At 38.6% G+C, this 25,928-nt stretch overlaps 2 protein-coding genes across 2 annotated transcripts in view; one reads left to right on the top strand and one right to left on the bottom strand.

Moving 5' to 3' along the window:
• The window catches only part of LOC128506731 (integrin alpha-M-like), a 226,098-nt gene that overhangs the window by 131,308 nt on the left and 68,862 nt on the right, over nt 1-25,928 (bottom strand). Inside the window, exons 7-12 of the mRNA XM_053477300.1 lie at nt 22,724-22,854; nt 21,989-22,131; nt 10,700-10,847; nt 10,382-10,520; nt 9,384-9,448; nt 3,823-3,952 (exon numbers count right to left, since the gene is read on the bottom strand). Coding sequence (XP_053333275.1) covers nt 3,823-3,952; nt 9,384-9,448; nt 10,382-10,520; nt 10,700-10,847; nt 21,989-22,131; nt 22,724-22,854 — 756 coding nt within the window. The remainder of the gene's footprint in view (nt 1-3,822; nt 3,953-9,383; nt 9,449-10,381; nt 10,521-10,699; nt 10,848-21,988; nt 22,132-22,723; nt 22,855-25,928) is intronic.
• LOC128506728 (uncharacterized) lies at nt 14,421-21,547 on the top strand. The gene is made up of 6 exons (XM_053477296.1): nt 14,421-14,502; nt 15,297-15,327; nt 18,182-19,249; nt 19,389-19,544; nt 19,631-19,726; nt 20,750-21,547. Exons 3-6 carry the CDS (start codon nt 18,182-18,184, stop codon nt 21,065-21,067), a joined length of 1,638 nt encoding a protein of 545 aa, XP_053333271.1. The 5' UTR covers nt 14,421-14,502; nt 15,297-15,327; the 3' UTR covers nt 21,068-21,547.

Here is a 25,928-nt window from a genome sequence, read left to right as displayed (position 1 = left end):
ATACAGCTACATACACCAGCCTCGGTTAACTGGTAGAGGAGGAGGCGTCGTAGTTATTCACAATGATAATTTGACTATTGTACAAAAACACAGACACAAATTTAATTCATTTGAAATTCTTTATAGTAACATTAATGTATTTAACAATATATTAAGTCAGCTCAGTCGATCCCGCTAATTGTCATTTACAGACCTCCAGGGCCGTACTCTGAATTTCTTAGTGAATTTGCAGATTTCCTCTCAAACCTAGTCGTTTCTGTAGACAAAGTGTTAATTGCTGGAGATTTTAATATTCATTTTGAAAACCCAGAAGACCCTCTGAGAACAGCATTTATGTCCATACTGGACTCGGTAGGAGTAAATCAGTGTGTAGTAGGACCCACTCATAAAGCAGGTCACACTTTAGATTTAATAATATTATTCGGATTAAGTTTGAGAAATTTATTCACAATACCACTATCTGAAGTTATCTCAGATCACTATCTTGTCTCAATTCAAGTGTGTCACAGTAATAATGTACGCACAGCGCCGCGCTACCGTATGAAACGTACATTCACATCAACTACCAAACAGAGTTTTATCAGTAATCTCCCAGAGTTCCCAACTTCGATTAGATCACCGTCTGACCCCACAGAACTCGATCAGGCGACTGAATATTTAGAGTCGACATTTCGCTATACCTTAGATAATGTAGCTCCAGTCAAAAGAAAAAATATTAGAGATAAGAAACTTGCTCCCTGGTATAACGATCACACGCGCACTTTAAAACAGACCGCTCGGAAATTAGAACGTAAATGGCGTCAAACTAAATTACTAGTATTTCAAATAGCATGGAAGAAAGCATCCTGAACTATAGAAAAGCTCTTAGTGTAGCTAGATCAACATATCTCTCCACTCTTATAGAAAATAACAAAAATAATCCTAGATTCTAATTTAATGCTGTAGCCAAATTAACCAGAAATAAGACCACTGCAGAAATCTCCACAACAACATCATGCAATAGTGAGGACTTCATGAACTTTTTTAACAATAAAATTGTAAATATTAGGCATAAAATTGAGGTTTTGAAACCGAACAATGTAATTGATGCAGATGTTAATCTAGCCATGTCAGATCAGAACCTAGAATACTTTACTCCCCTTGAAGAGAGTGAACTAATTTCACTCATCTCTTCTGCAAATTCATCAACCTGTATATTAGATCCTGTACCGACACATTTTCTTAAACAGATAGTACCAGCAATAACAGAACCCCTGTTGAGAATAATTAATTCTTCACTCAGCATTGGTTATGTTCCAAAATCTTTTAAATTAGCAGTTATCAAACCAATAATTAAGAAACCTGACCTCGACCCCCGTCAGCTGTCCAGTTACAGGCCAATATCAAACCTCCCCTTTATTTCTAAGATTCTGGAAAAGATAGTAGCTACATAGAAATGGCATACATGAACTGTATCAGTCAGGATTTAGGCCTCATCACGGTACAGAGACAGCACTCGTTAAAGTAGTAAATGACATCCTATTGGCCTCTGATCAGGGTTGTGTAACTATACTTGTATTACTCGACCTCAGTGCACGCTATTCTTCTTCACAGATTAGAAAATGTAGTAGGAATTTAGGGTACAGCCCTCTCCTGGCTCAAATCCTATCTGACCCATCGTTATCAGTATGTAGACTTAAATGGTGATTTTTCTGCATGTTCTCTAGTGGAGTTTGGCGTTCCGCAGGGTTCAGTTTTAGGTCCACTGCTTTTTTCCCTTTATATGCTTCCTCTGGGCAACATAATCCGTAAGCATGGTATTAGTTTTCATTGTTATGCTGACGATACACAGTTATATGTCTCAGCAAAACCTGATGAGAAAAAACAGCTTACTAAAGTTGAGCAATGTGTGCAGGACATAAGAAATTGGATGCTAATTAACTTCCTTCTGCTAAATCCGGATAAGACAGAAGTTCTAGTCATAGGACCGCATACAGCTAGGAGTAAAATTTTAGATCACACCGTAACTTTAGATGGCCTTTCTGTTCCATCAAATGCAACAGTGAAAGACCTTGGTGTGATTATTGATTCCAGCCTTTCATTTGAAGCTCATGTTGATAATATTACCAGGATAGCATTCTTTCACCTCAGAAATATTGCCAGGATAAGAAATTTATTGTTGCTAAACGATGCAGAAAAACTAGTTCATGCCTTTATCACCTCTAGGTTGGACTATTGTAATGCCTTACTGTCTGGTTGTTCAGCTAGATGCATAAATAAGCTTCAGCTAGTCCAGAATGCAGCAGCGAGAGTCCTCACTAGAACCAGAAGATATGAGCACATCACCCCTATCTTATCTTCACTGCATTGGTTCCCTGTGAAATTTTGCATTGATTTTAAAATACTACTCTTGACATATAAAGCATTAAATGGTCTCGCGCCGCAGTACCTGAGCGAACTGCTAGTGTCTTACGAACCGCCATGCCTACTTCGATCAAAGGATGCAGGCTGCTTGTCAGTACCGCCTATTATGAAAAATACCGCTGGGGGCAGAGCTTTTTCCTACAAAGCCCCAAAATTATGGAATAGTCTTCCAAATAGTGTTCAGGACTCAGACACAGTCTCAGTGTTTAAGTCCAGGCTAAAAACCTATTTATTTAACCAAGCATTTTTATAATTAGATTTGCCATAGGTAAAGGAGCAGATCTGGGGGACTCATGGACGTAGAGTATTATGGTGAACTGGTATGTTTGGATGCTGTCTTCCTCACTCTCATTGATCACTCAGGTTTGCTGACGGTGAGGTGATTGTTTGCTTTACATCTCAGGAAGCCCTCATGTCTGTGTTTTCTTTTGGCTCTTCCTTTTAGTTATGCTGTCATAGTTAGTCCTGCCGGAGTCTCTGCTTGCACTCTACAGTTAATATACATTCACATTATACATTGTGTGACTGTGACCATACCTAACTGCCATCTCTCCTCTTCTTCTCTTTCCCCCCCTCTTTCTCTTTCCTCTCTCCTCCTGTCTCCCCCTTTCACTCTTTCTCTCTCTTTGTCGAGCTACACATGTCGTTTCTGAGCTGCCAGTGATCCAGACTCCCTCTGCCCTCCGGACCTGTCTGACCCATCCTGGTGTCCCGCTTCTGGCTGAAGATCTCGTCACATGGATGCCCCGTGTGTCTCTCTGGGATGCGTCTGGTGTCTGGGGATGATTCTCTCTACCTAGAAAATGGTTCTGGCCTTGACTGGTGTTGGCAACTGTTTCTCTGGGGACTTGACAGTTCGATAGTTCAGGACTGGAACTTCTTACAAGTCTACCTGGGTCTTCAATAACTACCTGGACTCCATATTAACATCAATTAACATCAGCTATTATAGCTGAACTGCCTCCCACCCTACACACTGTATAAATGCAGATCATTTACTGCTTTCTGTTTCACCCAAATGAGGATGGGTTCCCTGTTGAGTCTGGTTCCTCTCAAGGTTTCTTCCTATTACCACCTCAGGGAGTTTTTCCTTGCCACTGTCGCCCTCGGCTTGCTCACCAGGGACAAACTGACCATTTTGATTCATACAAATTCACATTTCATACAAACTTAAATAATTCTTTTGACTGTGTAAAGCTGCTTTGCGACAATAAAAATTGCTAAAAGCGCTATAGAAATAAAATTGAATTGAATTGAATTGAATTGAATTGAAATGTCACCTTATTACAGAACCAGGACAGTGTAAGCTCAGCTGCTGAGGTTCTGCATTAGACCTGGACTAATCACGTGTAAAGTACATGCCACTAACAGCTCAAAGAAACAGAGACATGTGCTTGTGTAACAAACAGTGTAACATACCATTGTATGAATCATTATTTAGGTTTATGTCTTTGATTTCCATCTCACTGATCGAAGCTTCAGATCCTGTGACCTCATACAGGTTTCCAGTCCAATGATTAGATCCAACCGCTCCCAGTATGAGAGTGTCCTGGAATTAATAAAGAAGTGGTGAACTGTTTGTGTTTAAACAGATTTTAAAAAAATTATCGTATACACATGTAACTCCATAATGAGCATTTTACTGCGTATGGCTGTGTATGTGACAAATAAAATTTGAGTTCATTCAGACTCCATATACATAACATTTCACCCAAATCTTAAAATCTTAAATCTTCTGCTAAATCTTAATTGCATTTGATGGCTACATTGGGTTAGAATTTCTTCCACTGGTGATATCCATAGTTTACGTATGGAAAATTATAGGAAAGATTAGGGAAAAAAGAAAAGAATAATAGTTTAGTAAATGTTTTATAATGTAAGCTTGGAATACATTTTTGCAGGTGGCAAAACAAGCACAATGTCCTCATATACGAATATAAACTTCATAATAGCTTGCATGGCTCCGTTTCCATCTCACATTCAGCTGGGTTGTGAAAGAATTGCATGCCCCTTCAAAAATAATAATAATAATACAACTGTTGCAATTTTATTTTTTGTAAAAAAGAATGAATGAATAAATAAATGAATAAAACAAAACACATGCCAGTCAAAAGTTTGGACACACCTTCTACAGTAATTCAGTGTTTTATCCACAATCTAAAACAATACTGGCGATAATTATGTAACAAAAACACAAGTGGCATGGTGGTGTCTTGAGCCTTTAGGGTCTGGGTTCAATACTTAGCCAGGCTCAATTCCCGCCTTTATGTGCATGTAGTTTGCATGTTCTCTACGTGCTTGGTGTGGTTTCCCCTCATAGCTCAAAGACCTGCAGGTTAGGCTGCCTGGCATTCCCAAATTGCCCATAGTGTGTGTATGGGTGTGTGCTCTGTGAGGAATATCTGTCTGCACCTGTGACTGTGTACAACCAGCACATCAGGTGACAGGAATGTTGCCACTGCTGGTCACAGGGTCTGTGTGGATTGTAAAGCAGTTTATGGTAAGCAGCAAAAAACACCATGGTAATGCCAGGTTCACTTGTGTCTTTAGTTGAACAGGAACTGCTTTTTAAGAGAGGTACAAAAATAAAGACTGTGTATTGGGTGTAAAAGTGGGCTGTTGTTTTCATTATGAACGAGTGGGATATGTATAGGGTGTGAAAGGGAGCTTTTTAATCATCCAGTGATCCAGACCCACTCTGTCCTCTGGACCTGTCTGACTCATCCTGGTGTCCCTCTTCTGGTTAGAGATCTCGTCACATGGACGCCCTGTGTGGTTTCTCTGGGACACGTGTGGTGGGAACAGTTCCACTTTACCATGAAGACGGTCCTGTCCTCGGCTAATGCAGACAGCTGTTCTCTGAGGACTCGTGACTGCAGTCACTCGATAGTTCAGGACTGGAATTTCCTACAGTCTACCTTAGCCTCCAATAACGAACTGGCCTCCATATGAACTTAAAGACTTATGTCTTATGTCCTGTTATACTGAACTTTCAGCCTCCTAACACACAGTATGAGTTCAGATCAATCCCTGCTATCTGTTATCACCCAGATGAGGATGGGTTCCCTGTTAGGTCTGGTTTCTCAGGGAGTTTTTCCTTGCCACTGTCGCCCTCGGCTTGCTCACCAGGGACAAACTGACCATTTTGATTCATACAAATTCACATTTCATACAAACTTAAGGGAGTTTAGCGCTTTTAGCGATTATTATTGCCGCAAAGCAGCTTTACACAGTCAAAAGAATTATTTAAGTTTGTATGAAATGTGAATTTGTATGAATCAAAATGGTCAGTTTGTCCCTGGTGAGCAAGCCGAGGGCGACAGTGGCAAGGAAAAACTCCCTGAGAAACCAGACCTAACAGGGAACCCATCCTCATCTGGGTGATAACAGATAGCAGTAAATGATCTGCATTTATACAGTGTGTAGTCTGGTTTCTCTCAAGGTTTCTTCCTATTACCATCTCAGGGAGTTTTTTTCTTGCCACTGTCATCCTCGGCTTGTTCATCAGGGACAGTCTTATTAAGTTCAAGTAGGCTTTATTGTCACTTCAACCATATACAGTTAGTACACAGTGAAACAAAACAACATTTCTCATGGACCAAGGTGCTACATGCAACATAAATTTACAACATAAATTAACAGAAAAACTAAACTAGTTAACTAGAAGGCCTAGTTAGCTGGCTAGCGGAGGCAAAACAGATTGACCTGACAACATAAATTAACAAGATAAATTACTAAAAACTAATTAGCTAACTCAAAGAGGAAGTCTATATACGTTTTTTTTTTACAGACAACTTAAAGTGCACATGCAAATGTGTAAACAAGAGCAACAAAGTGAAAGTGCGAAAAACACGACATAACATAAGATAATACTCTGTGGTGTTGAGGTGATGAGTTGAGGTAGTGGGAAAACAGTAAACGTTCCTTAACACAGCAGCAATAATTAAGAAGTTAGTGCAAAGGTAATCCATTTACAGGTTGGTGTGTACGATAGTTTGGTAGGTCAGTGTGTTTGCGCTTGTGTTGGACTAAGCACACAGCCTTGTGGGGCCCCAGTGCTCAGTGTGGTGGTGCTGGAGGTGCAGTTCCTGATCCGTACTGACTGAGGCCTTCCGGTCAGAAAGTCGAGGTTCCAGTTGCAGAGAGAGGTGTTCAGGCCGAACAGGCTCAGCTTCCCGATCAGTTGTTGGGGGATGATAGTGTTGAATGCTAAGCTGAAATTTATGTACAGCATTCGAACGTATGTGTCCTTATTGGCCAAGTGTGTGAGGGCAAGGTGGAGATGGCGTCATCCGTTGGGCGGTTAGGACGGTACGCAAATTGCAGTGGGTCCAGTGAGGGAGGCAGCAGGGTCTTGATGTGTCTCATGACGAGCCACTTGAAGCACCTCAAGTAGGTAAGTGCAACGAGACGGTAGTCATTAACACAGGACACAAAAGACTTTTTAGGCACGGGGATGATGGCGGTGGCCTTGAAGCACGTGGGAACGGCGGCGCTGCTCAGAGAGATGTGGAAGCTGTTGGTAAGAACATCTGCCAGCTGTTTTGCACATACTCTGAGCACTCTGCCTGTGATGTTGTCTGGTCCAGCAGCTTTACGTGGGTTGACTCTGCGTAGAGTTTTCCTCACATCAGCTGTAGTGAGACACAGCACCTGGTCGTTCAGAGAAGGGGTGGTCTTTCTTGCCGCCACGTCGTTCTGCCTGTCCAACCGAGCGTAGAAGTTGATTACCGAATCTGGGAGGGAGCCGTCACAGGCAGGTGATATCATCCTGTAGTGAGTGATGGCTTGTAAGCCCTGTCACATGCGCCGTGTGTCCCCGCTGTCTCTGAAGTGGTTGTGGATTCTCTGGGCGTGTGCGCGCTTCACCTCTCTGATGGCCCGGGAGAGTTTGGCCCTTGCTCTTCTAAGGGCCACCTTGTCTCCCGCTCTGAAGGCAGAGTCTCGGGTCCTCAGAAGTGCACGCACCTCCGCTGTAATCCACGGTTTCTGGCTGGATCGTGAGATAATGCTCTTGGAGACGCTGACGTCATCTGTTCACTTGTTGATGTAGCTGGTCACTGATGATGTGTACTCCTCCAAGTCAGTGAAGTCGCCGTAAGTTGCAGCCTCCCTAAACATGTTCCAGTCAGTCTTCTCGAAACAGTCATGAAGAGCAGAGATGGCTCCTGCTGGCCAGGTTTTCACCTGCTTCAGAACCAGTTTTGAACACCTGACGAGTGATCTGTATGCTGGAATTAGCATAACAGAGATGTGGTCTGAGTAGCCGAGGTGGGGGCGGGGCTCGTGTTTTCCCCTTTCGTTGCAAAGTCCACATATTGATGGAATCTAGGAAGCACTGACTTGAGATTTGCATGGTTGAAATCTCCAGCAACAATAAACAGTCCATCCTGGTGTGTATTTTGCAGTTCACTGATCTTTGTATACAGTTCCCATAGCACTTCCTTAGCATTAGCGCTAGGTGGAATGTATACTCTGATAATGAGTGGTGAATTCCCATGGTAAATAAAAAGGTCTGCATCTAACAGTCACAAACTCCACCAGCGATGAGCAATAACTAGAAACTAGCACAGAATTTTTTCACGATTCTGTGTTAATGTAAACACACAAGCCTCCGCTGCAGGTCTTACCGCACAGAGCTGCATTTCTGTCAGCGCAAAACTATGCTAGCCCGTCTAGCTGAATGGCAGCATCCGGTACTCTGTCGCTGACCCATGTCTCCGTAAAAACAAAGACACAGCAGTCTGTAACCTCATGCTGTGTAGCCTGCTGTAGTCGGATGTAGTCCAGTTTATTGTCCAGGGAGTAGACGTTGGATGACGGGAGAGCTGGTCGGCTAGGGTTTGTTTTTAGCCCAGCACAGACTCCCGTCAGCTTGCCGTGCTTCCGCTTTCTCACGCACCGTTTCCGATGTCTCCTTCTCCGGCCGCTGGTTCACGCAGCAAGCCGAGGTCACATAGCTTTTCCGGCAGCTCATCCTGGATGTCGTTAACCAGTTTATTTAGGTACAAAAGTGTCTGACAGTTGTATGTACAGACACCAGTCGCGACGATGTCCATGCACAGGGTAAAATAAACGCGCTACACACAAAAAGTAAACAACGTAGCACCATTTTGGCTCCGGAGCGGCCGCTGCGTGCTAGTGCCACGCCACCATCTTGGATTCTCTAAACATTCACATTTACATTTCATACCAACTTAAACAATTATTTTGATTGTGTAAAGCTGCTTTGCAACAATGTGAATTGTTAAAAGCGCAATATAAATAATTTGATTGATTTTCCCCATAAGAAATGATAAAAACTCGGGTGGTTCGTTCGACAACCCAATGTTGCGTTGTCATTAAAGAGAATGATCTCCCACACTGCTACAGACATTTAACTTCACAGTGTTATAATAAACAGTCCACACGCATACGGATGATGACTTGATGAGTGACGAACGCGCACTGAGACTGAGCATTAGAGACAATCACCCACAATCCCACAGTGAGAGCATGAGAAGAACCATTGGCCTAGTTGTGATCACATGACCCTCCGCAGACAAAGCGCATGCGTACTACTCATATATCAAGACCTTGCTCATTTAAAAGTTCAAATTTATTATAAATTTTCGCTTGTCTTACAAACCACTTACAACACTTCGAGTTACTCACGACCCACTAAGTGTTTTACACTCTTTCTCTCTCTCTCTCTCTCTCTCTCTCTCTCTCTCTGTTGAGTTACATATTTCACTTATTCACTCAGAGTTACCAGATCCTGATGCCTTCTGCTCTAAAAGTGTTTAACAAGTAAAACTGAATGAAAACATTTGAATTTAATTGTTTGTTTAGACAGATGTTGACTCATACACATTGACATTTCATACAACTTTTATAATTTCTTTTGATTGTGTAAAGCTGCTTCGCGATGATGATAACTGTTAAAAGCGCTATACAAATAAAATTAAGTTGAATTGAACTGATGTTAGTGTGATCAGTACCTTGTCACTTGCAGCACTGAATCCGCTCTGAGACAGCTCTTTACTAAACAACATGCCCCGAGTTCCTGAACACACAAACCCCATTATTCATTAGTGACAATTATTTATTTCATTTATTTATTCTTATATAAAAAAGCTTCAGTCATGGCACTTCAATCTGCTTATCATTTGTTTGTTTCACCATGAAACCAAAAAAGCAAAATTAACAAAATTAACAAAATAAATAACTTTAATCAAAACATTAAAAAAAACATAAGGAAGGCCAAGCTATAAACAAGTTTTACAACTAAAATTACAAAATGGTAATCCTAAATTAGTAGGTAACGAAGAATATTTTATTTAAAATTGTAAAATTAGACTTAATTAGGCTAAATAGTTCTTATAATAATTTACAAATAAAAAATGACACGAGATCAATTCACTGTCCTGTTCCCTGAGCTCTGTGTTACTGTTCTAATAACCTACTGGTCATTACCTATGCAGTTAATATAATAATAATAAAAATAATAATAATAATCATCATCAGCATCATTCATCGTCATTATCATATTTTGTTAAAATTCGTAAAATATATTTTAGTAAATGTATTCTTATTTGTCTAAATAATTTATACAAATGTAATAATTTTTGACATTTTTAAATGTAAAAGATTACATAAAAGAAACTTTAGCCTGTATAGTTATAGTTATAGTTAATTTCTGTGTTGTCTTTTGTCACTTATTTTAAATTATCTTTGTGTATTACACTTTTTGTTGTTAAGAGCTTGTAGGAGCTCGCAGAAAGCATTAAAGGTTTGGTGTCATTAAATAGCACAAAATTATTCATGTCCTTCGGGAATAAATAAATAAATAAATAAATAAATAAATAAATGGGACTTAAATAAAAAACAGAGTTATTCAGCACACTAAGTAAAATGTTCTGGGTCATGCTACTTATTATATGAATATCTTTTTATATTGGTTTCAGAAATATTGAGAAAACTGAAGTGTTTTCATTACCCTCCATGCCAAAGATCTTATTTTGTAAATTATCCAAAAGTTCATTAAGTCCAGCGTAGTTGTTAATCATGAAGGTGTTGTTCCTTTTCGGCTTTGAGGCAAACTTTTCCAGCTTCTCTAATTTGACTTGATGCCCCACCTAATGATGAGAAACAACTTCATTACAGCACTGGATTAGTGAGGGAGAGGGGAGACACTGAATGGACTGATGGACGATGAGAGATAAGTGTACGGATGGATGGATGGATGGACGGATGGATGGATGGATGGATGGATGGAGGATAGAGAGGTGATGAGGTCTGTGTGTTACTGACTCACCCCAATAACAAAGCGAGCGATGTTTTGCTCCTCACAGCGATGTATTACGTTATTGTCTAAATCAGAAGGAGCTCCATCTGTGATGATGACGAGGGCTTTAGTCGCCTCAGGATCCGCACCGGACTTATTATTATTAAACAGATGATCACTGGAAAATAAACACCAAAACTCTACTTCATTATTACTGAACACTCTACAGTCTGAAGGTCTGTAAACCACATTTAGGAGGTCAGGCTGGATTAGTTCATTAAAATATGCAGCATGTTTATTTATGTACAGTCCTATGAATTTTTACTATTTTTACATTTTTCTGAGTCAGTAAAAAACTTTCAGATTTCCAGAGTGATTTTTTAAAATAATGAATAAATGTAAAAATATATATTAATGAATGTTAAAAGGAAAAGATGTCACGGGGCCGAGCGAGTCGGGCAGGCTGATAGAACCCAAAACAGACACATCACACAAGAATAAAAAGTCTTAGTAAGTTTAATTATGAAAGTGCTGAAGAAAGGAGGAGCAGTGCTTAGTGTTACTTAGCCCGTGATACACCTGTATAGTAACACAGGGACTGTATGGGTAATGGGCGTGGAGGCTCGAGGTACAACTCTGAGTCAAAGCTCCCATGTTTTAAACTTCGATCGCCCCTGAGTGCCGTTACGCAATGAAAACAGAAGTGGACTTTAATAAGGAAGGGTCTGTAATAGCAAAGATCAGAGTCAGGTCCCCTGCAGATGTCCTGGTGTGTGAAATCCGGAAGAGACAAACAATAGCGGAGTCAGGGTGGGGAGTGTGGGTCAGTGTACGTGAAGCAATCGGTGCCAGGTCAAACAAATCTGAAGTGACAAACGATAAGCGGAATCTGTAAACGAAATACTGGGCCGAGGTCCAGAGAAAGAAAGAAACAGGAGGGAACTGGGCTGTGGAGCACACAATAATCCGGCACAGAGGAACTGCGCTGCACTTCCTTAAATGCCAGGAGACATAATTTGTGAATGGGGAACCAGTGTGTGGGTAGGGCGTCCAGGGGTGTTGAAATACCATGATAGGCTGGAAAAACATGACCGTGTGTGGAGAGACATGACAGTGTGGGAAAAAGAATAACAGGCGTTCATGACTAAAGAAAACTTCCAAAAGCAAATGTGCCAGTTAGAGCCTCCAGAGGAGTTGGCGGGCAAGAGGATTACTAAGTGATGAATTCATTTTAGAAATATTATTATTATTAGTAGTAGTAGTAGTAATTGTGGTTATACTACAGTGATTTGGAAAGGATTACATTTTTAGGAGACGGGTGAGTTCCTGTTCTCCCTTATGTTATAGCAGCTATAAACACTTGTTCCCTCACCAGTCTCTCTTTATTCTCTCTTCAAGCAAATAAGAGAAAATGAAGCTTTTTATTTATGTTACTGAGAAACCACAAAGAAGCATGACCTCAACTGCCCTGGAGATAAAACATAAGGTTACAGCTTGACCTCTGACTGACACTGGAGACTCCTTCCTCTAAACTAAAAGTTTTACAATTTATTTATAATATCTTTACAATTTTTTTAATCATTGATTTAATGTTTTTAAATCAAGCGTATCCATTTCAGTACGTGTAGAGTCCACAGTACTAGTCCCTGTGTTTAAGCTCTGACTATAGCAGTGGTTCTCAAAGTGTGTGGCGCCCCACTAGTGGTGAATACAGATATGACAGGTAGGGCGCAATGAACGGGAGGGAATTAGTGAAAAATAATAATAGGAAAGTACCTATTCTAATTCATACTTTTCTTTATTGATTTATTTAATCTTTATTTTCTTTATCGGACACTCGAAACTAAATAATGACACACAAAGACATGGATCATTAATACAAGTAAATTAAAATAACATCAGAGAAAAAGTGGAACCATAGTGCAACAATAACGGTTTAACGTCGGCATGTTAATTCCAGAGGAACAATATATAAGGAAACATTCGGTATTATATATGTCATTTCATTTATTCCTATGTGTACGCTGATGTTTCTGTATTTTTGTTAAACATGAATATTTTATCAGGCAGTACTAGTCTGGCATTTCTTGTTTCCAGTGTGGCAACAAAGTTACTTTTTGATCCTTCAGGCACTAAACAGAAGGGAAGATCAATATCGTTCTACGCTTTTTGTTCGTGTGCGGCTTTTTGCGATGATCCCTAAATCATCCGTTGCGCCGTAGAGAATAATGGTGTTAATGCTTTTAAACATGTATAATTTAAGGCGGATGGAGCTTAAAGACAATGTAGAGAGGAAATATATCTGGGTATCTTATTCGCGGGTTTATTTACGCAGCTATTGAATTCGGAGATGCGAATATCAAATTCACTTTACCGCGGACACAAACACGTGTTATGCGCTAAAGTGCCCCCCTGCCACGGATTCCCCCCCCCCCCCCCCAAAAAAAAAATCTCTTTCAAATATTATATTGGGACATGCATTCAAAGGTTTATTATTATCGAATATATTATTACTATTATAATTAACCCTAGGCACGTGACACTCGTCGAAACGATTAATACAAATCCCCCAAAATTATTATTTTATGGCACATATATTTTGCAGGGGTTTGTCAATGTACAAATAACAAATTATTTATCACAAATTAAACTAAATAAATATTGTTTGTGGTGAAAAATTACAAGAAAAGATTTTTATTATAAAATAAGCAATATAAAAATATACATGTGGTATATGAAAGAATATATAATTTATATATTTTTCCCCCTATACAACCTTTTTTATATATTGCTTACTTTATAATTGAATTCATTTGTTATAATTTGTAATTTGTAAACCATAAACCTATGAATTTAGGTGGGCAATCCATGGCCTAGGTCGGGGGCATTTTAGACCATAACACAGTAGCGTACTGTATGTAGTGAGCGTAATAACATCAATAGATACATTTGTTACATGGACCACAAAAAAGCAGGTGATTCAGCATCATCAGCCTAATCAACCAAAAATCCAGCCGAAAGGAAAACATGATGAAGCCTATATGTTGCGCTTGGATTCATGGTGGTGATGGTGGGGCAGAGGAGAGACACGTGTGTGTTTTGTGTCTTAAACCGCTGGCAGCAGACAGCATGAGACCCAACAAAGTAGAAAGACACTTAGAGACAACACACCCCAGTCACGTTAATAAGCCACTTAACTTTTTTGAAAGAAAGCTCTAGATAAGTGACAAAGTAAGCCTGTTATAACAATAGCACATGTATTTTATCTGTTTTAAACTTGGTGTTATTTGATCTTACTGGTTTAGAAATTGATTTTTCAGAAAATGTTTGAGAACCACTGGACTATAGGAAGCATACAGTAAAAGTGTTAATATAAACCTGACGTTCATGTTACTGCAGGATCTACAGGCTGTTATATAAAATAAATTCATACCTTCTGACCTTTAAATATTTACTGTAGGATACCATACACTGTAAAAAGTAATTTTTTGACCTTGTAAATAATGGAAACATTATTTAAGTATGTTTTACAAACAAATACTATTTTGTCTTTTTACTTAAAAATGGCATGTTTAATTCAGTACATTACTTGCAGTTTCTTTGTCATTTATTGTTCTAAACAACATATGTAAATTTAAATACAATCTCCTAAGTAATATTTACTTAGTGTTTGCCATCTAATCAAATCACACCAAAAATGAACAACTCAAGTAAAATGTACTCAGTTCGGCAAGATAATTGATGCGCATGCGTCTTTGACTCCGAAGTTTGAAGTGGCGCGCACAGAGGAAAGGAAGAGAGACTTCACGACGGCTAATGTGAATTTTACCACGGTAAGTTATTAATATGCTAAGTAATTAATTAAAGTAGTTTGCAGAAAAGTGTAGAGTTATTAAGCTATTTGCAGTCCCCGTGGTTTGTGCCTACCGTTTCTTTTTTATCGAGTTATAAGTGCTAAAAGTGTTCGTTAACAGTGTTAACAGATTTTTGGATAACGTTAAAACGGAGTTTAACAAAACGGATAACAGAGTTAAATTATTACTAAATTAAGCTATTAATATAGTTGACAAAGTTTGCTATTTGCACCACAATTCGTTATTAGCAAACGGCATATCTGTCGAAAACAATTGTCTTAAGTTTTATATATGACCTTAATCTTGTCAGACGATTATTGTAAAAATGAATTTTAACATCCGTGCAAACTTAGCTCGAGGCATTGCCCTGTCGTGTTCTAGCATTCTGTCCCAGAAAAGTTCGAGCTGCCGAAATTTAATAATCACCCTGTTTTTCGCGTATTAATCACACAGGATTAACGTTAGTTTTTAAAATGCACTTGTACAAGGCAAATATTACCTTGAACTTTGTTTATATTGTTTACCTATACTATTGGGTATGATAGCTATATATAGAAATCAATAAGGTGACATACTGCACACTTTTGCAATTACATAAGTCTAAATGCTTGTTTAAATAAATCTTAATTAACAATCAACCTTATATAAGTTGTAAAGCCCATATTTTATTTCATGATGTTCTTTTACTGACCAACATCCACTTTACACGTGGTTGATATCTGCAAGCAGTTAAAATTTATTTTGACATGAACATTTCTTACATTCTTTTACAGATATTGCACTTACTATTCAAGCTAATGCAAGGTAAGTTGGCAATACTTTATAACAGCACACCTCACAGATAGGTAGCAATAAGTATGTATTCACATGTGCATCGTTTGTTAACTGTAGGTGCCTGAGAATGAGGTGGTTATGTAAAAAATGCAGCTTTCAGTCAAACCGAAGACTACAGCTATTAAAACACTTAAGGCTAAAACATGGAAATGCAGGCCATCAACCATCAATACCATGTCTTCATGCAGATTGTCCTTGTTCATTTAAAACATTTAATGCCCTTCAGATACACTTATCCCGAAACCACGCGGAATCAGACAAACCAAACGAGGTGCTGTCATTTAGTTGTCTAAAATGCAGTGCAACTCCATTCTCTTCGGAGAAGCAATATTTTGAGCACCTTGGAAGTCATATGAGGAGGTATGAGGTAGTGACATGTGTGTTCAAAAACTGCAGCTTCAATACAAACATTTATTCAACCTTTGCGACTCATAAACACAGGAAACACAAAACACACTCCATTGAAGATTTAAAAACTGAAGTCTTGAAAAAATACCCAAATCCTGCTGCTTTTCAAAATGATCTAGAGGTCTCTGATGATGACACAGAGCTTAATGAAACTTTGGTTGATGCAGGAGAGAACTTGCCTGAAGTTGTAAAGAAGAAGTTTGGACAACTTCTTCTAAAATTGCAAAGTAATTTCAATGTGTCAGGCAAGTGTATTGATCAAATTGTAGATGACCTTCAGTTCCTATCTTCCACTGCATCTGCTCCAGTTTTGAAAGATGTTGTTGAGTCCACTTTGAAGAAACATAACTGTGAAGTACATTCAGCGGTTATCTCAGATTTGGTGAAAAATCTTTGTGAATCACACCCTTTAAGTTCAGCTCTAGGGAAAGATGGCCCTTTTTCAACGTCATTTAAGAGGTCACAATTCATGAAAGCACATTTTTCAGTTGTTGAACCAGTAGAATACATACTACATAATAAAGACAACAGAACATTCCAGTATGTTCCAATACTTCAGTCGTTATTGCAAATCTTGAAGAATGTAGAGGAAAAAGACTTGGTCACTCAAAGAAAATCTGGATGTGCATCACAATACCAGTCATTCCAAGACGGATCTCATTTCAGTAAAAATGAGTTTTTGGCTGGAGATGAGGACAGATTAAGTCTTATTCTGTATATCGATGATTTCGAAGTGTGCAACCCCTTGGGAACTTCCCGCAAGATCCACAAAGTCACGGCCGTCTATTGGGTGTTAGGAAACTTTCCAGCACATGCACGATCAACACTAGCTTCTATCAATTTAGCTATTCTGTGCAAGGCAGATGACACAAAGCGATTTGGATATCAGAAAGTTTTAGAGCCACTCCTGACAGATCTTCAAAGCTTGGAAAAAGATGGTATTTTTATTCCAAGTTTAGGAAAAATCATGAAAGGCACTGTGGTGAGCGTGGTGGCCGATAATTTGGGAGCCCATTCTTTGGGGGGATTCTTTGAAAACTTCACAGGATCTAATGTCTGCAGATTTTGTCTCGGAGAAAGGTCCCAGTTTCAGACCACAGAAGTAAGATCTGGACTTTTTCAGAGGAGAGATAAAGAGCAGCACACTCTGCATGTTGAGACGGCTTTGTCAAGTCCTATTTCCACTCCTTGCTATGGTGTGAAAAAACAGTGTGCACTGTCTGAAAAACTACAACATTTTCATGTAACATCTGGTTACCCACCAGATGTGTTACATGACCTTCTTGAAGGTGTCGTTCCATTAGAACTGGCATTGTCATTTCAAGACTTCATCAAGAAGAAATATTTTTCTCTTGTGGAGCTTAATACTTGCATTCAACAGTTCCCTTATAAGTGGAGTGACCAAACAAATCGTCCACATGTGATTCCTAGTCATTTTGCCACAAAAAGAACTGTAGGAGGGAATGCACATGAAAATTGGTGTCTGTTGCGTCTGTTGCCTCTCATAATAGGTTTAAAAGTACCTGAGGATGATGAAGTATGGCAGATGTTAATGACCTTAAAAGACATCGTGGAACTTGCAGTGGCCCCAGTTCATACTGAGCAAAGCATCTGCTACCTTGGCACTTTAATATCTGAGCACCGAAACAGATATCTGGAAGTTTTTCCTCAAGAAAAGCTCCTCCCCAAACACCACTTTCTCGAACACTACCCTGAGCTTATTCAGGAATTTGGTCCGTTGGCAGCCCTGTGGACCATGAGATTTGAAGCTAAACATAGCTTTTTTAAAAAAATTGTCAGACAAACAGGCTGTTTCAGGAACATACTGCTGTCCCTTGCAAAAAAACACCAGCTTATGATTGCATTGCATCTCCATGATTCAAATGTGACAAAGTCATCACTTTTAGTCACAACAACTTCACAAGTCTCTGTGGATGTGCTAAAGGATGGAATAAAAGATTTGGTGCAACACAGGTATCCACATGTCACAGTGGTGCATGTTGCAAACAATGTGCACTTCTTAGGCACCAACTACAAACCAGGGATGTTGCTATGTCATGGCTTCACTGCAGACTTGCCAGACTTTTCTGAGGTGTTACAGATTATCTTGGTTTGTAACGAACTGGCCTTTGTTGTCAGACTACTAAGCACATGGTATAATGAGCACTTTAGGAGCTATGAGTTGGAACACACAGGCAACATTCAGATACTGGAGCAAAAAGAAATGGTTGACTACTATCCTCTGGCTGCATACACTGTTGCAGGAAGACGACTAACTACCTTAAAGCACTACATTTCCCCTTCTGTTTAGGTACATGATTATATATTGACATGATTATATATAATTAATATTGTACTGAATTCATAGTGTAATAAATTGTGTTCATTTATTTATTTATTTTTGTATCTGTTGCAGATGTGCACCCCAGCAAAGCTGCGATTAGTTTTTGGAGAGAATGATGTTCGCAAATTGGTTCTGCCCTCAGGCATCCCCAGTACTCTCCAGGACCTCAAAAGTATAATCCAAGAAACATTCAATATTCCAGAATGCTTTACTTTGATGTACGAAGACATGGAATTTGGGGGCCAGTTTTTCAATTTGGACTCAGTAGATGATGTGCAGGATAAATGTACTCTGAAAATAGTACAAACTGAACCTGTCACCCTAAATCTGGTTGCTATGAATAGATCAACCCTACCAACAGAGTCTGATGCCAGGTCATGCAGTTCTCAGGACACTGTTGTGCTGACTCCTGTAAGTGACTCTTACCTTTCTTCTGACTCCACATCCAGCGGATCTCAGGACACTGTTCTTCTATGGTCCTCTGAGACTACCACATCATGCCGTTCTCAAGGATGGCCAACAAAGTTTATAGTACCTACTTTCTCCTTTGATACTGAGCTCTTGCTTTCAGATGGAAACAAAGCCTACCAAAAGGACGGCACTCTCCTGAACAATCATAGAGTGACAAGTAGTGTCCTTGAGACACTAGCAGAGACAATATTTCGTTACACTGCATATCCAACGGGTGTCCAAATTATGAATGTAGTGGAGATGTTGATTGAAAAGTATCCATGCCTCAAAGAGCCAGGGTCCTTCAATGGACAATATGGGTGGCAACAAAGAATTAAATATAAAATGGGAAATTATCGAGCCAAATTAAGAGGTAGCCAGCTTTCTTGCCCAGAGCTTGAGGTGAACCGGAAAAGGAAGACAAATGAAAACCCTACTCCAAAAGGCCTCAAAAGACCTAGGAAGGCTGAAGTAAATTACTTGCCACAATTTCCATTTGGGGAAACAGAAGAAAGTTTAGAGAAGGAGAGACTAGATCTCCTTAATGAAATTAGGAAGAAAAACAACAAAAACATCATTGGTGAGAAAATGGAGAAGACTTTCTCCTATCGAAGAACAGAAGTAGTTAAGGACTGCCCTGCTGTTAAAGATTTTATGGAGAGATGGCCAGCCCTTTTCTGTGAATCTGAGGTAAACTTCAGTTCTTTTTTTTGTTGGCATAATATGCAGTGATTTCAAATAAAAAAATTTGAAGTGCAATACAAAAATTTACCAATGCACTCAACTGTAATCATCACTTGATTGTGTTACATTTTATTTTCTGTTTTAGATCAAGAATGAATTTAGAAGAATCACCACAATTTCCTTGGAGCGTACATTCTTGGAAAAGCTGGACTTCTACACTCCAAAACTCCTGGCTTTGTTTAAGATGAAGGGTGGGGTTGCTGGCATAAGAATTAGACATTTGCTGGATTCACTCAGCCAGGTAAAATGTAAACTTTGTTTACAATTGTGAGTCACTCTGTAAATATATTATTAATGTTCACTGCATTTTACTTCTGTTTTTAACAGCAAGAAGATAAGCTTGAAGATCGGCGAGACATTGTGATTCGCTGCCTCCTGTCCTTTCTTGGAGAATCAGCTGAGGAGCTCATTGAAGACCACCAGGTAGTACAGTTCAATTAAATTCAAATTTATTTATATAGTGCTTTGTACAGTGTACAATGTTACATGGCAGCTTTACAAAAAACACAATGTTGAATGATCAATACATTGAAACAAATAAAAGACAAAGTAATAATCAATTATTAGTCTAGTGCTGACTTTGTTTAAAGTCCTTGCATGGCCCGGCGTCATCAAGTCTTGGGTCATCTAACGTCTTACTGGGAGGTGGGGTCCAGACATGGATATACAATAATTAGTGTAGCAGCTAGCAGTAAGCTTACTACATACACAGCTACATCTATTTCTATTTTTCCTTAATTTTGGATGTAGACAGTAGTGGTTTGACTGATATACTGTATTTGTGTTATGTGGTAGATGTTCTTTTTATTCCTGAGCCAATAAACCGTCTACAAGGAAATCTTCCACAATCGTTGTTTTTTGCAAAATTTTCTGCATATTTGAACCCTGTCAAGCACTGACGATGATGCTGAGATCCATGTTTTCATACTGGGGAAAATTGAAAGGCTTATACACTATTGTTACAAAACTTAAAGAACACCCAGTAATGGTCAAGAAGGAAGCACCATACATTTAACTTGGACAGGATTTCCAGTGCAAATTGTTATTTTGTTTATATTTCTTATCTTTCATTTATATATTGTCTTTCCCATTCAAATGTTTCCCAAAAAACATAATAATTTACACCAATTATTATTTCCAGAGGTACACACCCTACTGACTCTAAATGTACGGTGTTAACCTTTATTAGCATCACTAAATGTTTCTATTTACTGTAATAATTGTGTATGAGTCTCATTATTGTAACTTAACAGCATACAACTATTACAGCATACAGATACTGCTGACGAAACTGCATATTGGGTTTAAATATGCAGAAAATGCTAAATATACTAAAGACTAGTGGACAGTTTGTCTCAGAACAGGAACCCACTGAGGAAAATTGAGAAAGTGATACTGTACAGTATTTTAACCACTTTGCACTGATTTGTATACTGTATTTTACAGGATGTCAGCAGAGACATGATTAAGGATACTTTCTCCAGTCATGTCATGAAAATCATCGTACTGAGCAGATCTGTAGAAGAGGAAGATGCCAGTATATCTAATGTCATCATTGTCATCGAGGGAACTGAGGTGCTGCTGGGATGTAAAAATCTCACAAATGCATGTCTTTCACTCATGGGCTGCATTTACTCCCTAAATTTAAGCTATCCCCCAAAGCTGAGAAACACATTTGAAGTGTTTCAGAAAATCTTTCTTGGGCTAGATGCTTTAAAATTTTCTCCAAAGGTTAACTCTTTGCATAGAAAGCTTCTAATGTAATCTACTAGTTGGGCACTACTTGCACTTATTTACACTACTTATGCTGTTTTACTGTTTTTCTTTGTTTTGTTTTTTTGCAAGAAAGGTTGTTCAGAAAACAACTTCAACTACAGTACTGTTTAACATAACCATTCTTATGCATTTTAAGTAATGCTATTCTGCTGGAGACTATTGATGCAGAGGTTTATTATTATTTTATTTTATGTTTTTGTTCCCTTGGTTTAATCTTATTGAAATTAAAGTTAGCTAATGAAAGGCAGCTACTAGTTTGACATTATTTGCACTTTTATACTTTTGTATTTGATATCTGCAACTGAGATTGTTTTAAAATGTTTGTTATATTTAAAGGTTTTATATGTTTAAATGTTTATGCATTTTAATGCACTGTGTGGCTGTTCTAAAAAGGTTTACTGGAGTAAAATGCACTATAGTGCACCATTACCAGAACCAGCAAACAAATGCAGTTTTACTATTTTTTTATTTCATGCTCTCATCTGTTAAGGAATCTTATAGAAATAAAAGTATTCAAGTAAAATGCATGTCAGTGTGATTTTATTGACCACCATTTAAAGACATAAACAACATCAAATAATGTTAAATTAATATTTAAAGTATAGGCTACTCAATTTACAATAAGTTAACTAGGATTATTGTGTAAAAAAAAAAAAACATTTATAAGCATTCCTTAAGTAAAATATATAAACAAACAGTCAATACAGTTTACTGGGAAATTCCAAGTAAACTTTACTTAAGAATTTCTAATTAAAGCTACAGTTCTTTGTGTTTAGTTTTTACTTGGAAATTCTATTAAAATTACTTACATTTTCTAAGTGAAAAAACTTTCCTAACTTTTTTTAAGTAAATCCTACTCCAAATTTTTTTCAGTGTACAGTATGTGTGTGTTTATATAGAGATACTCACAGGGTGAACTGGATGGCTCTGTGTGTGTTTGTGAGCTGCTTCATGTGCCCTTCGTCATCAAGTCTCTTCTTCGCCGTGCCACTAACATAATCTTTAAAGGTGAAAACTGTCCTGAATTCGCTAGAAAACTGAACAGCAGCAAACTACACACACACACATACACACACACACACACACACACACACACACACACATATATACACACACATATATACACACACACACACACACACACATATATACACAAATATAACAATAACAACTCTTGTGTTGTGTTTATTCGCTTCCCTGTATGACTATATTGACAATAAAGGTCTCTAATGTAACATAATGTAATATAATGTAATGTAATCTTCTTTCTTATGCTCTCTCTCTCTCTCTCTCTCTCTCTCTCTCTCATATTTATATTTTTAATATCAATGCATCCGTTTAAAAAATCTATTTTGTCTCACAAAGAATTTTATTTTTGCCAAACTGTGAAATATTTTTTAAATAATCAGTCATGTACTGATTACGTCTGTTTAATGAAAGACACACAATCATAATCAAATAAACATCAGAGACACAAGAGGAAATGGAAAGGAAGAAGAAAAAATCATAATCATAATCAAACATGAAGTCTCATGAAGATTTAATATTGAGATGTGGTGAGAGGCATTGTAATATTACATGGTGGTGTGTATTGTTGTGCAGCGGCAGTGTGATGTTCCATTGTGTGTTATTGTGTTTATTCACCTCAATAGATGTGTTCTTCATTGTTGTCATGATGTTCCATATGAATTCTTTATTCTTATTGAAGTCAGATGTTTGCATGCTGCTGGAGCCGTCAAAAAGGAAAACCAGGTTCACTTTACTCTCCGTACACTCTGTGAGGAAACAACACAATAACACAATACACAGAGTGATCCGTTAGTTACAGCATGATATATTCCTGACATGGCTTGGACTGTATTTTAAAGACTTTGGTCATTAAGTAACATTACTGACAATGAGAAAGGTCTTGGACTCGGATAATGCAGGATTGTTTTTTCTCTGATAGATTGCAGTCAATCAATAGTTTAAGACTAAAGATCCATGAACAGTTCTGTACATGAGTCTCCAGAAATAAACACAATGCAAAAAAACTGCCTTATTTATTATTACCCTATTATGTAGTAACTGCCATTTTAGGCATTACACACTGAAAAAATAACTCTGAGATGTTGTAAATCAAGTATGTATGTTTACATAAATATATCTAAGTTAGAACTTAATCTGCATTTGTTAAGAACACAAGACAATATGCATTTTTCCCTTAACATATATTTTTTACGTAATCCCTGACAATCTTTTTAAGTGCACACACACAACAAGCAATAATCTTGTTCATTTTACTCTGTTTAAATAAAACTGCCTCCCCATGGAAAAAGCCTGGGAAACCCCGTATCAAATTAAAAGTGTACCAAAGCCTCACTGCGGTAGGAAACAACTCTTTGGAGCATTCTGTTCACCTCGTGTGCTAAAAGTTTTAACAAGCAGAAGACGACCTGTGGATTCAGGACCAAGTCCACTTTGAAGGAACTGTGGATGTTCAGGAGTGTATGCACGGGTTGTTTTTTCTACCCAAGCGCTGGGTTTCCTCTGTTGGGTCATTTTTCTGGGTTATTTACAGAGAGTTGGGTAGTTTTTGTGTAACCCAGCTGCTGGGTTGAAGTTTGCTTGGCTCCTCCCCCAAAGTTCACCGGTGGATTCAGCGGCTGTCAGTCAGAGCTTCGTGTCTCTCTTGAGCTCCCACACTGCTGATGACGGTTCATTTAAGGGAAAATGACGTTAAATACAAGGTCTGTATACACATGTTCACTCACCTAAGTCACATATGACTGAAATATTATTACTATATGTGAGATTTATTACTGTTACCGTGTTAATGTTACACTTAAACTTTCAGGCTGGTCTGAGGTAAGATAATTTAGCTGACAATAGCTGCTATAGTTAGCCAAAGAACCCCAGCTGTGTGTGAAAGAAACGGATAAGATGTCTGAGCTTTTTATCTTTCTCTCTAGAATGTTTGCATGGTGAAGAAACTGTAACTGTAGTATTAGCATGACGCTAGCATTTAGTTAACATTAGAACTTTATTAATCTCACTGTTTGAGACAATAAAATGCTGTGGTGTTACAAAACACTGACCCTCTCACAAATATACACACCTGCTAACCCTCCCGTTTTTCACTGGTTACTCTGCGGTCAAAATTCTCCTGTGTTTCTCCAGAGTTATAACAATATTTTACACCTTTACACCTTTAGCAAGTATGTACAGTAGTTGATCAATCGGAATGGTTATTACCGTCGCGCTCACCGCCGCGTAAAAACGTCAGCGGCCAAAATAAATTAGTTGCATTTCAAAGTCATTCGTAAAATGGCCGCCAGGTGGCGCAAAGTGACATTTTCGCTCGTTGCCGTAAATACAACAGTGACCGTTATACAGCGTATCTCTGTATCTGTTTATTGTTATTTAAGTTTTGGATTATTTTAGGTACTTTAAACACATTGTTGGGTTGCTCATGTTGGCTCATATGAGATGTAGTTTACAAATGAACACCTGGTTGGGTTATTTTGACCCAACAACTGGTTTATTCATTATTCTTTCCTTTCTCCAAATATCAGCCTGCAGAATGTTTGAAATATTACTGTTTATTGTGTTACAGGTGTAGTTTTAAGAGTTGTTTAGGCAGGAATGCGTGTGTATACAGCTCAAAACCTCCATCAGTTATTAAAGATAGCGGCTATTTAGAAAAAATGCCCAGTGATTTCGGAGCTTCAGGAAATCTCCCGGCGCTCTGCGCATAACACCGGGCCAACTCATGTCGGAAAGAATTTATAAACGGTTTCTAAACGTGGGCTATTGTTTTTTTTTTTACTTATAGTATTTGTTAATTTAATTTAAATGAGGTTTGGGCTCAGGACTTCAGAATCGTGATTCTCCTCTTTAATTTACTCCATAGTTTTAATCAGCGCTCAGCCGCATGCATTAAGTTTTCCAGAGCGCACCGGCAGAAGTAGAATAATGATTATGAACGCGTCGGGAAAAACAGCAAGCAGACTTTAAATAAACGTTTGCGTTCATTTTCTGACGCGCTCAAGGTTACCAAAAACAATAAAGAGCAGCACAGCTTACAACACTTACAAAATCACAACGTTTTTTCGTTATTGTGAGTGCGCTTAAATAAAAGGTAAGTCTTATAAAGGCATGTAGTCTTATATAGTTTTATTATATAGTTTTTGCACATTAATCTGACACAGTTTTTTCAGCCTGTCACGGCGTGCGCCCAAATCAATATCGCTCCTCGCTCACTAGTTAGGCGGCCTCCCCTTCAGACATGCGAAGCAGCGGGACCGCAGAATTACACATGACTGGTGAGCTATCGTTACTATCGTTGCCCGGGCTTGCACCCCGCGCTATAAAATACTCGGGGTTTGTTGGGCTACAGTGGATTTTACTACGCGCTGTGTATGCAGCGCGCGTGCAACAACGCGGAAGTGCGGCATGCAAGCAAGGCAAATGGAACGCGCCCCAGTAACTTCAAAGGAGCGAGAGGTGGGAGGGGGCCATCCGCGGAGAGCAGAGTCAGCGCGAGCAGACGGATGGCCATTGCACTCACACCGTGTAGTAAAATCCACTGTAACCCAACAAACCCCAATCATCACAAGCCATGCCTTATTCCTTCATGTCATGTGGGCATTATAAGCTTTGTATTGAAAACTTCTAACTAAAAAGTGGCAGCTGGCACGCCTTATTTTGTTAATAGTCTAAATAAAAACCCTCCGATTTAATTTCCTATAGTCTAACCAGCACTCAACCGCACGCATAGTTTTCCCAAACGCGAGGAAGTTTTTGGTGCTAAATAATGTTTATGCAGTATAAGAATTCCCATTAATCCTGGGTTGTTCTTTTAGTGTCA

Source organism: Clarias gariepinus, chromosome 18 (genome assembly GCF_024256425.1).
Source record: "Clarias gariepinus isolate MV-2021 ecotype Netherlands chromosome 18, CGAR_prim_01v2, whole genome shotgun sequence".
Classification (NCBI taxonomy): domain Eukaryota; kingdom Metazoa; phylum Chordata; class Actinopteri; order Siluriformes; family Clariidae; genus Clarias; species Clarias gariepinus.
The sequence above is the reverse complement of the archived record's forward strand: the minus strand, read 5'-3'. Positions and strand labels throughout refer to the sequence as shown.